At 34.2% G+C, this 16,599-nt stretch overlaps 1 protein-coding gene across 1 annotated transcript in view; it reads right to left on the reverse strand.

The window, feature by feature from the left end:
- The window catches only part of Kif3C (Kinesin family member 3C), a 685,271-nt gene that overhangs the window by 456,535 nt on the left and 212,137 nt on the right, over positions 1-16,599 (reverse strand). The window contains exon 7 of the mRNA XM_090406914.1: positions 4,496-4,569. Coding sequence (XP_090263040.1) covers positions 4,496-4,569 — 74 coding nt within the window. The remainder of the gene's footprint in view (positions 1-4,495; positions 4,570-16,599) is intronic.

Below are 16,599 nucleotides of genomic sequence, written 5' to 3' on the forward strand. Positions count from 1 at the left end.
GGAAAATTTGGAGAAAAGAGCAAAGCTAATAATAATGGCAAATATCTGTTGGATTTCTGCTCAGGACATGGACTGGTTATTACTAACACCATGTTCCAACATAAAAATGTGCACAAATTCACATGGAGAGAAGAGGCTAGGAATAAGAAAAGTCTCATTGACTATGTTATTATTGATAGTGATGTTTTCTCCCTGGTGCAGGACACCAGAGTGAACAGAGGATTTGAAATTGGAAGTGATCACTATTTAGTCTTGAGCAGGATAAAATTGAATTTCATATTGAAAGAATAACATATAAGAAAGTTTTAAAGCGAATAAAAGTTGAGCAGCTCTCAGATGTGAACTGTAGACTAAAATACAGAAATATTATTGAAAAGAAAATGAAAGAGTTTGAGAACAGGAATCAAACCTTGGAGATTCAGTTACAAACTCTGAAGGAAACATTGATTGATTCTGCCAGAGAGGCATGTGGTGAGGTTGTGTGCAAGGAAAAAAAAAAATCAGAACTCCCTGGTGGACACAGGAAGTTAAAGAGGCAGTTAAGGAAAAGAAGAAAGCATATCAAAAGTTCCTGGCAAATAAGTCAGCTTTTACTCTTACAGAATACAGAGACGAATGTAAGAAAGCTAAACAGTGTGTAAAACTAGCTAAACAAAAGTCATGGGAGGACTTTGGCAAGAATATAGAAAATAAATATCAAGAAGGTGGCAAAATATTCTGGAGGTTGTTGAAGAAGCTTAGGAATGGAGGAAAGAGTGCTGTAAAAGGAATTAGAGATGATAAAGGTGAAATGAAAACAGGAGAAAAAGATATTCTTGAAGTATGGAGTAATTACTTTGAAAAACTGCTAAATGAAACAAGCAGTGATGACAGCACAGTGATAAAAAACACTGACCAGGCATGCAGTCAGGAATACATATCCATACTTGAAGTAGAAAAAGCCATCAAAGGCTTGAAATGTGGAAAGGCAGCAGGAGTAGATGATATTCGACCATAAATGCTGAAGTATGGTGGTATAAGAGTCTTACAGTGGCTGCACTGCATAGTTCAGAAAGCCTGGACAGAGGGACGAATTCCCGATGATTGGATATAGCTCTCATAGTACCCATATATAAAAAGGGAAATAAAACTGAATGTGAGAATTACAGAGGTATTTCCCTACTGAGTGTTCCTGGCAAGATCTATGCAAGTATACTTGAGAAACGGTTGAGAAGAATTGTGGAAGAAAAGCTTGGTGAAGAACAAGCTGGATTCAGGCCAAATAGAGGCTGTCAGGATCAGATCTTCACTTTACGACAAATAGTCGAGAAAGCATGGGAATATAACAAAGATCTGTATTTAAGTTTTGTCGATTTGAAAAAGGTATATGACAAGGTGCCAAGAGAGAAGCTATTCAATACGCTGCAGTTATATGGTGTCAATGGGGCATTATATCAAGCAATACTTAGTCTTTATTTGAGTTGTGAGTCAGCAGTTAGAATTGAAGGAAGTACAGGAAGATGGTTTAATGTTAAATCTGGTGTGAGACAAGGATGTACATTATCCCCTCTGTTATTCATTATCTATATGGATCACATTATGAAGGAATGTGGTATTAAACCTGATATCAAAATTGGAGATGTTAATGTCAGCTCTTTGCTTTATGCAGATGATGTTATACTTCTAAATAAATCTGCTACAAATCTGCAAGATTCTCTGACTAAATTGAATAGCTGTTGTAATAGATATGGTATGAAGGTCAGCAATAAAAAGACAAAGACAATGAAAATAGGCAGAATCATTGAACATGTCAACTGTGTTGTGAATGGAGAACCTGTGGAACAAGTAAAACATTTCAGCTACTTAGGCACAATTTTTACTGAAGATGGTAAACTAAATATAGAAATAGACAATAGAATCAGCAAAGCTGGTATCGTGGGAAGTCAATTGAATAAATTCATATGGAATAAGAAAGAAATTAGTCGGAACACTAAATTAGCTGTATACAAGACTGCGTTCAAACCAATTTTAACTTATGGATCTGAGAGCTGGGTCAGAAGTAAAACACTTGACCAAAGACTAGAGACCACAGATATGAGAGTCCTGAGAAAGATTAGAGGCATGAACAGATGGCATCAATGGCAATATCATATTAAAAACGAGGATATTAGGAAAGAACTTGACGTTGTCAGCATCCAGGAATGCGTTATCAGAGCTAATCTCAGGTGGTATGGTCACTTAAACAGAATGGGAGAGGAGAGATTAGCAAAACAAGTGTTCTCTCCAGGTTGGCAGGAAAATGACCCAGAGGAAGACCAAGATATAGGTGGATTGATATAGTAAAAAGTGCCTTAGAAAATAGAAATATAAGATCTGATAATGTTGGAGTCTTGACAGGTAACAGACTGATTTGGAGAAAAATTGTAGATAGGAAGTAAGTAATGATGTAATTTTCATTTAGTGTTATCATATCCTGTACACCCCTGGAGGGTATATATTAGGAATTTGATGATGATGTTAGTTTGCAGGCACAAGAGAAACAGGCATCTACATCCTCTGTCTAGAAAGAAACCAAACTTTTCGAAAATAGAAGAAACTAGTGGCACCACTTGTTGTATCTTTTTGTTGTCAATAGCGACAACCTTCATTAGTGTGGTGTCAACTGTTTATGACATTTGCTTCATTAGAAGTTGAGTTACAGTGCCAAGAGTGACAGTGTGTTTTGACGAATGGTCGGAAAATGAGTTTCAAATAGAGCTGTAATTGTGTGAAACTTGGTAAAAGTTTTACCAAAATGCATCAAATGCTTCAAAAAGCATATCGTCATGAATGCTTATCTCGCTCTCACGTTTACGAGGTTTAGCGATTTCAAAGTGGTTGTAAGATGCTTGTGGATGATGAAAAGCTGGGCTGTCCTTTAACTAGACTGAGCAAAGTTAACATCCAAAAAAGTGCGTGATTTCATCAAAGAAAACCCAAAATTGTCCGTGAGATTGATTGAAGATGAATTGAGGATTCCAAATTCAACTGTGCACAACATTTTGACCGAGAGTTTGGGCCTTCATAAATTGAACCAAGTTTGTGTGTTGGATCACTCGCCATATTCACCTGATTTAGCACCCTGTGACTTCTTTTTCTTCCCCGAGTTCATCTGCCAATGAAAGGAAAGCGATACGACACCAATGAAAATGTTCAAGTGGCAGTAACCACAACCCTCAACAGTATCCCAAAAACTGATATAAAAAACTCATTTAATGAATTAATTGACTGTGCCGAATGCTGTATCGAAGCTGAGGGAGAGTATATGGAATGAAATAAATGATTTGAATATTTATAATTGTGTTTTATTTTATTTTAGTTTGTGTTTTATTTTCTATCAAAAGTTCAGTTTCTTTTTGAAAAGAGGATGTACAAAAAGTCCTTACTCGTGCAAATTAACATAATTTGGACAAACTGGAAGAATAGCTTAAATCTGTACAGACTACAAAATGCTCCAAATCTAAATAAATTGAACTGCTTCATGTTAACAAAAATTGAGAAGACGAAAATCTTCAGACGTACAAGAAGAATCCATCACCAGACAACCATAAAAGATGCTAGTTAGGACTACAGGATCCCACCTTGTTACTATCAGCCTGTGTATTACTTTTTGTTGATGTGCCTGCCTGCATAGTATATTTCTTTGTGCCCATAAAGATGCCATATAAATATTGGCCTAATAATTTAATAGCTAAAAAAATTAGTTAATTATTAAGTTTTAAAAGAGGTATACCGCGAGTAGACATATCGATACAAAATTAATAATGGAAAAAACTAACGTATAAAGATTATTTAATAGTACAATTTTCGCCTGTGTGTCACAGGCATCTTCAGTACATTAAGCTCAAATTAAACAATAACTGACAATTCCAAAAAGTGCCATCTAAGTAGTTGGTGTAAGATAAGATTTTTTTTTTTTTTTTTTTTTTTTTAAACACGCTACTTAGGTGGCACTTTTTGGAATTGTCAGTTATTGTTTAATTTGAGCTTAATGTACTGAAGATGCCTGTGACACACAGGCGAAAATTATACTATTAAATAATCTTTATACGTGAGTTTTTTCCGTTATTAATTTTGTATCGATAGTTAATTATTATCCAACCACATATGTTTTCTCCTCTAAATATCAACATGAAATAATCAATGCCTGAGCATCCATTATTAGATTAGCAGTAGTGTGGCAATGCACAAAGAAAGTGAAAAATATCTGAAATGAGTCACAAACAAAGCACCTTTAAAGAAGGTAATTGTTATTTTGACATACAAATTTGTCAGATACACAGCAATTTCAATGATAGTAAAAAGTTAAGATGACGGCCAATTGCTGTTATTACCTAATATTCCAATGCAATATAAAAGGAGTTTAAATGATTTATTTACATATTTATTTTTTATTTATTTATTTAAAGCCTAGAAAAAGATTAGAATATTAATTATGAAATGAGAAGTATAATAATAAAAATTAAATTTGTTCCACCTTTATAACCTTTTCCACGCTATGTTCACTAACATCATTATCATCATGTGATTCATCTTGTTCAGCCTTTCTTTCTGGGAAGAGAGAAAACAAAGTAATCTCATGAATATACAGGCAGGGATCTTTTTTTTTTTTAATGTAATAGTAACAGATGAATAAGATCACACAAGTCATTAGTTCAATATCATCTTAGGCAGAAATAAAACTTAAAACTGCTTATAAAAAATCAGGGGGAAAAAATGGAATAGGACTGACTTCATAGGATATAGATGTGTTTTAAGGGAACATATATTTGGACATGCTAGCTTAAGATCTGGCTATTTAGATAGTCCCAAATACATGAGAGAAGAATAAAATTGCTTTGCTGCATTAAGATTAAAATGTTAATCATTTTAAATCTTTATTTAATATGTATTATCAAAAATAAAATATTAAAATGTTAAATTACTGGTCAGTATGTGTATCTGGAGTAGATGTTTATTATTTATTTATTTAGCATATATGATACAACAGCTGTGAGGCCCCTTTAATATAGCATTATCTCAATCTCTCCCCCCCCCCCCATTTTTATCCAGGCTCGGGACTGGCATATAGCTGACAAATCAGACCTATGGCTGAGCCTTAAGTATTCCTGACTGTAATCCATGTGTGTTCATGAGGCTAGTTTTCCTGTGTAGCTCAGATGTTAATGGGGTTGGTTATGGTATCTTCCAAGAATTAATTGATAACAGCAGGAGATGTAGATTTCTTCAAGGGAAGTGGTGTTTTAGTAATTAACTTACATCTATCACCCTGTTGATTACCACAGAGTGAAAAGATGTACATGACTTGGAGAAGCAAAGACAGTAGCATATTGAAAATATTTTTGCATATTGAGGAAAAAGATTTAAAGTTTATTAAAAAAAACTTCACAGCTTATATTTCTCCCATGTAACACTAGCATTCTGGCACCTAAATCAATTAAATAATTGTGCTTAAAACTGAAAGTAATGTGTCTGTTTATTAATAACTTACAGCAGCAGTAGAATACCTAATAACAATTTATATGTTCATTTTTCTGGATAATTTCCCAAATGAGAGGGAATGTCATAAAGCAAGCTTTAATGAAATTTACTTGATGTAGAAAATCATTTCTTCCAATCATCCATCAAATCAAAGTTTCATATTTAAAATCCTTGTAAAATGAGACTGAGTTATTTTTGATGAGAATATATTAGCAAGTGAATCTGATCAGATACAAAATGATCTCTTTTTAAATGGCTATGAAATATCTACTAATTAATCATATGCTAAATAATTATGTCCCTAAACAATTATCTGATATAAATCAAAACAGAATAACTATTGTAAACATTAAAAATGTTGCTGAAAAAGCGCTAGTCAAACTAGACATTCAGCTGAACATTTCTTTCAACTCGATATCTGGATTAGGTAAGCATGGCAATAATACTGATCACTGTATTAAATGGCAGGACATGAGACTTATTAATTGCAATTCTTTTAAATTTCAAGATTATTCAGAATCCTGTGAAGATTTTGTACACTGAATAAATCTGAATAAAAACACCGAAAAAAAAGAGAATTTGCACAATTTCTACTCATTCCCCACTTCACTGTGTGTGCTCTTCAAACCTAGACATCTGCTCTAACCAACTGAAATAATTCTTACTGAAATGAAAACATGAACCTCTTACCCTTTCAACCCAAAAGTCCAGAATGAATTATTCACACGTAATTTTTTATTTAATATCCTACTGCTATAAGCTAGTAACAAAGTGATGCCATTTATTTATTATTATTACTTTTCTATCTCCATCGAGTCCGAGACTCATTGTGAGAGACCCACTCGAACAAATGTTGATGTAATACCTATCATACCTATCCCTGAACAAATATTACATCGAACAAATGTTGATGTAATACCTATCATACCTATCCCTGAACTCATTCACCAACACAGCATGCAAAACTACCTTTGGCAACTCATTCCATCCGTTCACCACTTTTGAACAAAAAATCTCTTAAGAGCCTTGGGAAAATAGTAACAATGAAAGCCAGACAACGAAATCCAGATGACAGTTTATGCCTTACCCTGATATGTGATTATATAATTAATTCAAATTTATGTTATTTACCTTGCAGTCTCTTTTGCTCTGATGATGCTAATGTTGCACTAGAGAAATGAAAGCTATAAAGTTTTTTGTTTTTTTTGATAAATTTTATTTTTCATCAATATATTTTTGCCTGATTAATATATTATAATGTTATAATGTTGGTAAGATGGATAGGAGTTGTTTATTATGCATTAGCAAGCTATATATAGGAGAAACAGAATCCCAGAAAGGAAAGTTCAATAGTGGTATGCCATAGATGTATGGCTGAGAGAGAGAGATCACTGTTTAATTTATACATTATCAATAATGAAAGAATAGTTTCATACACTACAGCAGATTTTTTTTTTCTGGGGATGGGGGGAGGGGTAGAGGGAGAGAGAACAAGGAAATAACAGCAGTGTTACCTCTGACAACACACATTTCTAGACATTAAGCCTCTCCCGGCATAAACACATCACAACCATTGCCTCCTCAGCTTTTAAAAAACTAGGATTTCTCTTTTGCTCAAAACGTTACTTCACCTCTGAACAGCTGTTAACCTTATACAAATCTACCCAGCTATTGAATACTTCTCTCACATTTGGGGTGGGGTCCATAAGAACTCACTCAAAATGCTTGAATTGATACAGAGGATGGCAATTAGAATGACTTGATACGTAGGTTATGCAGGAGGAGTGGTATGGAGTGAATTTGATGGACAAAACGACTTGTACAATAAGAATGGTTTATAAGAATATAAAGTGTCATAATAGTAGTGGGTCTAAGGGGCTATCTACATCGGCTAATAGAATCAATGAGTTGGAGTACAGGTAATTATTATGGGGGATTTCAACTATGGGACCATAGATTGGAAGGAGAAGAGGACACATGGGAGAAAGGAAATAGATTTTATGCAGTTACTAAGGGATAATTACCCAAGACAGCATGTAATGGAATATACTAGGGGTTCAAGAGTGCTAGATCTAATAATTGGATCTGAGAATTTGTCTATAATGAATATGAAAATGCTGATACTAATGGTGAGAGCAAGCATATGGTCTTGACCTGGGAAGCGGCCAAATGTGTGGAATTTTCAGTTAAGATGGAGTCTATGTGGAATTACAGAGATGGTAAATATGACAAGCTTAGGAGATTGCTTGGATCGGTGCCAAGGCATGTAAAACTGCAACGGCTGGATGGTGATAGTGCATGGGAAGGTAAAGGAGTGCTTGAGGGAGGTAATGGCAAATTCATACCTAGAGTAAGGAGAGTAAATCAAGTGGGAGATAAATGGATGAATATCACCATCAAGCTGGAGTTATAAAAAAATAATAATAATAATTGTGAAGGGAATGTAAGGAGAAAGGTGACCTACAAGCACAAACCAGAAGGGTAACTAGTGTGGTAAGAGGGGCAAAAGTTGACAGTTACTATTCTGCTTCTTTTTATTAAGCTGGAAAGTCCATGTTTTTTACCTTGTTATTTTTATAAGTCTTATGTTATTTCTTACTCACCTGAAGAAGTCGGAACACCGATGAAACTAATCATGATTTATTAAAGTTTTTTGTTATACTTTCTCAGGTTCTAGTCAGTTAAATTTTAATTTTATAAATATATATATATATATATCAGAGAAGCATAAAGACGAGTTTCTGGATCTTCCAATTCAATCTAGTAAAGACAGAACTTTCAAACAAACTATTGTTGGTAAAATCACAAAAAGTGTGCAACCCAGCTAGAAATGAGTCCCAAAATTCCAAATCTGCAGCAGCCACTTTCAAATTCAGATATAGATGGACCAATATTAGTTGAAATTACCAATAATGAACATAGTATAACAACTGAACAGATACAAGGTGAAATGCAAACATAGGAAACTGTTCTACAAGGAGAAACTGGAGAAGAAACTGAAAAGCAATAAGACAACTGAAAGAACTTAATATGAAGACAAGATCATCAAAAAGGAAAGATGAATTATTAAAAAAAAAATTGAGGGCAAAACAAAAAAATTAAAAGATATGTTTAAAAAAAAGGAACCAAGTCTAAAAGAAAAAGAAGTAATAAAAATTTAAAAATGAAGAATGTTGTGGATCATCAAATGAAGACTCTTCATGCTCAGAACAGTTTATGGACTATGAAACCATCTCATACTAAAAAGGGAAACCAAAAGATACCAATAAAGGAAAAAATAATAAAGTTTACTGATTCAAAGTTTCCTCAGTACGATTATCACCTACATGAAAAGAAATACAAATTTCCATATCAGAAATGATAGGCATGAAATTGAAATAATGGAAATCAACTGTAAAAAACTGCAAAACAGTTTACACGAAGCAAGAAACACAATTGCTCCTTCACAGATTGAAACCGCATCAGATTCATCTAGAATCTATAAGTTTAAGACTTATCAGTGACACTTTATTAATCATAGTTCTGCACTGTCTCATTAAATGTACAAGGATTCCAAAGGCAAATCAAACAAGAAACTATATGGACACATGATACATTAACCATAATATCGGGTTTTTGTGTCTTCAAGAAACATAATTCTGCATATACCGTATAAAGATTTTAAAACTTTAACAGATAGGTATCTTCTTCTTTCTTATTGGAGCTTTGGAAGATTTAGCAGGGCTGGAGTAGGAGTTCTTATTCTTGCCTACTTCTTTAGGTCATTCTGTAATATCCAAAAGGATGCAGAAGAGAGAATCTTGACAACAGATTGGAAATACTGTGGATGTGTAATAAGGTTTATAAAAGTTTATGCTCCATCCAATGGAACAGTTAGACGAAAAATTCTTCCAGGAATTGGAGCCATATTTATATGGTGCCCCCTACATCATAGCAGTTGGAGACTGGAATTGTATTGAAAACCCCACATTAGACAAAATAGGAAGCCACTACAGGAGTGGAAAAGCGGGATATGCACAGTTAAAATCATGTCTTGACAATTCTCAACTAGTAGACATATGAAGGATTCTCAATCCTAATCTCCACACCTACACGTACATGAATCAAGGTACTGGTACCCATCTTGATTAAATTCATATCTCTTCTTCCCTTGTAAATAGGATTATTCAGATAAAACATCTTGACATCAACATGTCAGATCATAATTCAGTTCTACTTAAATTCCGCTGCATGGATCAAGTAAAGATCAGTTCTGGACCACGGAGACTTCCACCAAATTTTCGGTTCATCTTTTCAACCAAATTCCAGACCCTCTGTTCAAACTGGAATAATGTTACCTGGAACTGGGATATGTGGTTAAAATTCAAACAAGCAGTAAAACCAAATATGATTGAATGGGGAAAGGAAAGGGCTTTTCTCAAACAAAAAGGTTGAAAGGCCTGTATAAAGAGAGATGCTGGTGTTCATAGCAAACTAACACAATTGTATAGAATGTAGAAACATCATTAGAAACATTAACATACAGATAGAAGTCAAAAGTGAATTTTCCCACAGTAAATTCACTGTGGGAAAGTATAACTCTTGGTAATTCATCCACTTCCCTACTGGCAGAGGTGGATGAAACAGTGAGACCAAATTGCACTTCTTCTTTTCAAAGTTATTCAATGGGTGTTACATCATATCCAGATTTAGCTGGAGGTCTATAGACTTCATGGCCGGTTTCGGGGTTAATGGCTTTCCTGTTTATATTCAAGATGTCATTGACAGACTGATTATAGCATCTGAAGTTACTACAGCATATAAAGAATGTCAGACAAGAAAATACTCAGGACCTGATGGTCTAGGGATAGAACCTTGACCATGAGGCCAGGTATTTTATTCTTCCAATTCTAATTATACTATTTAATTCCTTTCTCTCATCAGTACACATACCAAGTGAATTTGTAACAAGCTATATCATTCAAAACCTAACAGAGATAACACCATAATCAGCAGTGGGAGATCTATATCTCTATCTGATATAGATATTTTTCCACATTATCAATAACAGGTTCAAAGTGGGAACTGAGATACATAATTAAAAGTAAACAAGTAAACGAGGTTCCAGGATGAGCAGTAGAATTTAATCTGTTTCTGCTACGTGATCTACTCTGCTTAGTTAATATGAAAAAGTAGCCAATCGCAGTGCTATCAGTAGTCCGTACTCAAGCATTTGATAGTGTTCATCCAACAAATCGATGTGAGTAAAAAAGCTGCCATCTGTTATTACATGAGCCTATGCCAATTCAACCACTCACCTCTTACTTAATAGGTTACTATCAGACCAAGTCAAAATTCAAAAAGGAGTCAAGCAAGGTTGCACTCTTAGTCGATTGCTCTTTGAACTGGTTCATGAATCTTTCTTACAGGAAGTCAACAAATACATGTGCTGTGCAAGGAAGAACAGTTCCTTCAACTGTGAAGGAAAATATATGCCGAAGATGTAGTGGGCACTTTGAAGGACAATGATTCCATATACAGTCATCCCTCGACTTATGTCCTTTCAAAGATACGGCTGTGATCCCATGATGGAATAAATAACATTTTTTGGCTATACTTTTGAACAAGATACAAGTGAGCATAAAGTAAAAAGGTTTCTATTCAGCATTTGTGATATGACACAAAGAGAACCCACGAGCCTTCAAAAACATTATTAAGCATACTCTTCCAGTTCATTATTGGAGTAATAAAAAGTCACGGATGACTCAAAAATTGTTTGCAGGTGTCTTAATCAACTGTTATGTGAGTGAAATGGAAAGCTATTGTGTGAAAGAAAATATAGAATTTAAAATTTAATTAATTCGAGATAATGCTCCAGGTAAAACACCTTACATCGTTGATCTTCACCACAAGATCAAGATCATGTTTCTCCCTTTCAGCTATACTTTTGATCAAGAACTCCTTCGTTGATCCAACTGATGGATAAAAGAGCTCTTGAAGTGTTTATGGCTTATCATCTATGGAGAACTTTTTCACAAGCCATTTCTGCCACTGAAGGAAATGATCAGATCATCATTTCCTTCAGTGGCATTCCCCTCCCACCACCTGTCAGCAATGGGAAGAGAATTTTGATTTTTACAATTAATGAATTAAAATACCATTTATGAAAGGTTAGAAAGAAACTTGGATTTGAAAACCAGCAATATGATATACAAATGCTTTATAATATTGTACTGTGGAAATTTTATTGTTCAGACAGACAATTTATGTATTGAGAAAGAAACATCCTACAAGATATCATATTTTTGGATAGGGGTGTTGACTACCCACATTATGCAATAATCACCATGGGGAAATAAAATTCTGTCTATTTTTGCTGTGAAAGGTTAGGTTAGGTATATGATGATATAAAAGAGCTGAGGACTTTTCTGATTCCAGTCAGTAACGTGAGGAACCTTCATCTGGTCTCTTTCGACTAAAGGTGAGTAAGCAGATCTCATATGGAGGTAGAGGATTTTTCCGTCCAGAAACTTGGGTTTTTCATCCTCCAGAACAGGCAAACCAGCGTTGTGAGCAAACATGGATTACAGTCATGAATGTGTACCAGCCATATGCCGTTATGCAAATAAAATGGGGGGGGGGGGAAGCAATGATGAACTACCCTATAATAATTCTCACCAGGAATACTTTGTGGATAATACCTATAAGGTCACCTGCGGTCAGAAAATGACTGAAAGGGAAAATCAAAGAGAGACCTTTTCTCTATCTCTCATATTATCTATCTGCCTTTTCTTTCTCATAATACCATAAGGCTCTATACTAACTACTCTAGACCTATGACAAGCATTCCTTTACTTTTTCACTTCAATAAAGGTTGAAACTGCTCTGGGTAGTGGCCCTCCCCGTAATGTATAGCATTATACATGTCTGAAAGTATATCCCATCGTGCGTTGTATCCTTAGTATCCCATAATGCATTGCATTATGGGATACTAAGGCAACTGATATGAAATCATTATCCCTATATATAAGTAGCCCAGTTATGAAGTGACTTCACAAGCAAACTTCGTTTGCTTACAGTTCGATAAAGGATGAAACAAGAATATAATTTCTTGTCATCTTTAATTTATAGTATAATCAAGTGAAGAAACGTTTTCAAAAGCATCCAGAATATTCTGTCACCTTTCTGATGTTTAATTTTGTTCTTATCAAATCTTCCCATAACTTTAAAAATGATTAGCATGTTTTACACACGCTTTGCTTTCTTCTATTTTTCTCTGTGTCCTCCAGAGCACATGCTGACTTACTTGCAAGTGTTATGTCACTGCTTTCACTATATTTTACTGATTTATATTTTCCTATTCTATCTTTCAATTGCTATTTTTACCTTCTTCGGATATCTGGCCTAATATACTTACATCTAGGATTGTTTCCTCTTCGGATACTGGCAAATTTATATTATGCTGTGCCAGCCAGTATCCTATAGCAGAAAAGATGCTTGCTCATGGAGACAATACTAGATTCTGAGGCGTTCTTACAAAATGTTTTATTTTAACACGGCCGTATAGATTCAGACTGCAGTCGTGACCTAAATCTATAATTATATACACATTCTAATTCCTTCCTGCCAAAAGAGTTTCTATTTTTATAAGTGGTAAATCGGAAAATCATAATCAGGCATGACTCAGGTTTAGGTAAATAAAACATGTTCATTGAAATATCAAAGCAAAATACACTAAAGAAATTCATACATTCAATTTTTAGTTTCAACACTAAATAAGGAAGCTCGAGTTAAGAAATTAACATACTCTAAATTAAATCAAAAAAAATCAAAAAAATTATTAAACTAAATTAAATCAAAAGTTATGAAGCATGCAAATTACAGTGACTGACAACTGAGATAGATAGCAAATGACATGGTATTAAGCTAACATTCCTTTCTGCAAGCAGTTCATAAGATAGTATAACAAACACTCTAATGTTATTCATGTTAAAGATACCAAGCTATTTTAAACCTGGTTTTACTCCATTTCCCAAGTAAGCGAACAGACAAACAAGTCAAGTTTGCGTCTGCAAGTGTTGAAGTCTAGCTGACCCTGCACACAGTGCAAGACCAAGGCAACTCATGGTAAAAGTAGAATAAGCTCTGATCACTAATCTTAATATTTACTTAATATCACCAGTACCATGACGTAAGTCTTATTACTTAAAAAACTTGTCCGGTTCTAATTGCTTATTTTTATTAAACTCTTAAATTACATAATAATGTGGTCTCAACACCAAAAACTTTCCACAAAGATAAGTCGTGCTTTAGCAATCTACTCATGTTCTATAATAGAGTAACAGCAAAGCTGAATAAGAACTGGATACACCATGTTATCTCTGTATTTTGCAGACCTTTGACAGGATTTCAAACTAGATGCTGTTATTATATAGATGCAAAAATTCAAACTCTATGAAGACGAGGATGAGCAGTGCCGCTGGGTTTTGTACCTCAGCAATTGTTGTTTAACATGTATATTAAATGATACTGCAGACAGCCTTGAGCAAGATTTCCAGTTATTTGCTGATGATGAAAAGTTAGAGAGAGTGATTAAGAATGTAGCTGATACAGAATCCCTCCATCCATTAGCCTGGTTGGCCGAGTGGTTAGTTACCAACAGGCTGCAAATTCAAATCCTGCTGTGGACATAGATATTTGTGAATGTCTTTAGGTGGGAGATTGATTTCATCGCTATGTGTGAGACCACCACTCTGCTTATTGGAGGCCTGAAGTGGTTTGAAAAAGTTCCATGTTTGGTTTCTAGAGCAGAGTTTCCAAACCTGACAAAAATAAAATAAATTGATAGCAATAAACATAGAAAAACAATCCTTAACCCACCCATGGTAAATACTATATAGGATCATAAATAAGCTTTTCGTTCATTTAAACAGACAGCTCATATGGTCAAATGAAAATGAATATAAGTTCAATGTTACCTCATGCAAGGTTATGCATTTTTGATGAAGGATATTATAGACAGAGTATTGCAGTAATGGAAATTTGCTGGAAGTCGATAATGAAGCTTAGAGTTTTGGCATTTATGAGCCACACTGCTAAGGTGGTTATAAGTCATTATGTGGGGTCATCATCATTAAATTTCTGCCATGTACCCTCAAGGCATGTACAGGATATGATAACACTACATGAAAAATTTACATCATTACTAACTTCCTACCTACAATTTTCTTCCAAATCAGTATGTTATCTGTCAAGACTCCAACTATCAGATCTTATATTTCTATCTTCTAAGTCACTTTTTACTGTATCAATCCACTTATATCTTGGTTTTCCTCTGGGACTTTTTTTTTTTTGCAAACCTGGCAAAGAACGCTTGTTTGCTAATCTTTCCAATCCATTCTGTTTAGGTTACCATACCACCTGAGATTAGCTCTGCTAACACATTCCTGGATGCTGACAATGTCAAGTTCTTTCCTAATATCCTCATTTTTAATATGATATCGCTAGTGATATATTTCAGTCTCCAGTCTTTGGTCAATCTGACCCAGCTCTCAGATACATAAGTTAAAATTGGTTTAAACACTGTCTTATATACAATTCGATATTTAACTAATTTCTCTCTTATTCCATATAAATTTATTCAGTTGGCTTCCTACCATACCAGCTTTGTTGATTCTGTTGTCTATTTCCATAGTTAATTTACCATCTTCATTAAAAATCATCCTAAGTAGTTAAAATGTTTACTTGTTCTACAGGTTCTCAATTCACAATGCAGTTGATATTTTCAATGCGTCTGCCGATTTTCATTGTCTTTATCTTATTATTGCTGACCTTCATACCATATCTATTACAACAGTTATTCATAGTGAGGGAATCTTGCAGACTTATAGTGGATTTATTTAGAAGCATAACATCATCTGCATAAAGCAAAGAGTTGAGATTAACATCTCCAATTTGGATATCAGGTTTAATACCACTCTCCTTCATAATATGATTCATATAGATATGAATAACAGAGGGATAATGTATATCCTTGTGTAACACCAGATTTAACATTAATATAGTGTCCCATTGACATCAGATAACTGTAGCATTTTTGAATAGCTTCTGTCTCTCTTGGCACCTTGTCATATGCCTTTTCAATAACATCAAGAAATATAAAACATCAAGAAATTAAAATAAATTTCTTGATCTGTATTTAAGTTCTAAAACTTAAATACAGATCTTCATTATATTTCCATGATCTATGTTGAATTTTTTCTTGACAATTATTCATAAGACTATTACACTTTTTTATAAAATCTTTATCAAGTAGCTTTATTTTTATCCTCCTACATGTTTCGCCAATCTGTTTCTATTGGCATCCTCAGGGAATACAAATCAGTAAGCACAAAATGAAGGTTACAGACTAGGTTATAACCGATGGTTCTAAATCATACAAAAATTGGTATTGTGCGTGACAATGTGCGTGTCTCGTTAACGTGATTTATTCGTGATGACTCATGACGAAATTGTTATGAAAGTTCATTTCTTTGATATTTAATGATCTGATAAAAGTTTTTCAAATTTCTGGTAAAATTAGACCTTGATTCTTGTTTAGGTTTTCAGTTTTACGGACGACTGTAGCTAGCTGCTTCATTAAAGGTTTTTGAATGGTAGTTATCTTCTATGTATGGCATAAGGCTCTTATCCCACTCAATGTGATGGTTAGTAGAGGCAAAGTGGCATGAAAGGCCTGAAATGTCTTGTCTGTTATTTCTGACATATCCTATGTGTTCTTTCTTTCTCGTTTCGAAGCTTCTAGATGTCTGACCTACATAACTAATACCACATGAGCAAGGAATATTATATACTCCAGAGTATTTGTAGAATGAGTGAGGATCTTTCGGTGATCTTAAAAATTTCCGAATAGTATTGATTGGTTTGAATGCCACTCTGATCTTGAATGGTTTTAAAAGGTTAGCTAATTTCTTGGAAAGGTTGTTGACAAAAGGAATTGTAATTGTACTGATGTATTGGACGTCATCACGTTTGTGATGACGTCCAATACATCAGTACATTGTGGTATATCAGTAAATAGAATCTTGTTATAGAGTCTTTTAGGGTAACCATTTAAAGAAA

The sequence above is a fragment of the Typopeltis vanoorti genome, chromosome 17 (assembly GCF_054136105.1).
Source record: "Typopeltis vanoorti isolate ZY-2024b chromosome 17, IOZ_Tvanoo_1.0, whole genome shotgun sequence".
NCBI lineage: Eukaryota > Metazoa > Arthropoda > Arachnida > Uropygi > Thelyphonidae > Typopeltis > Typopeltis vanoorti.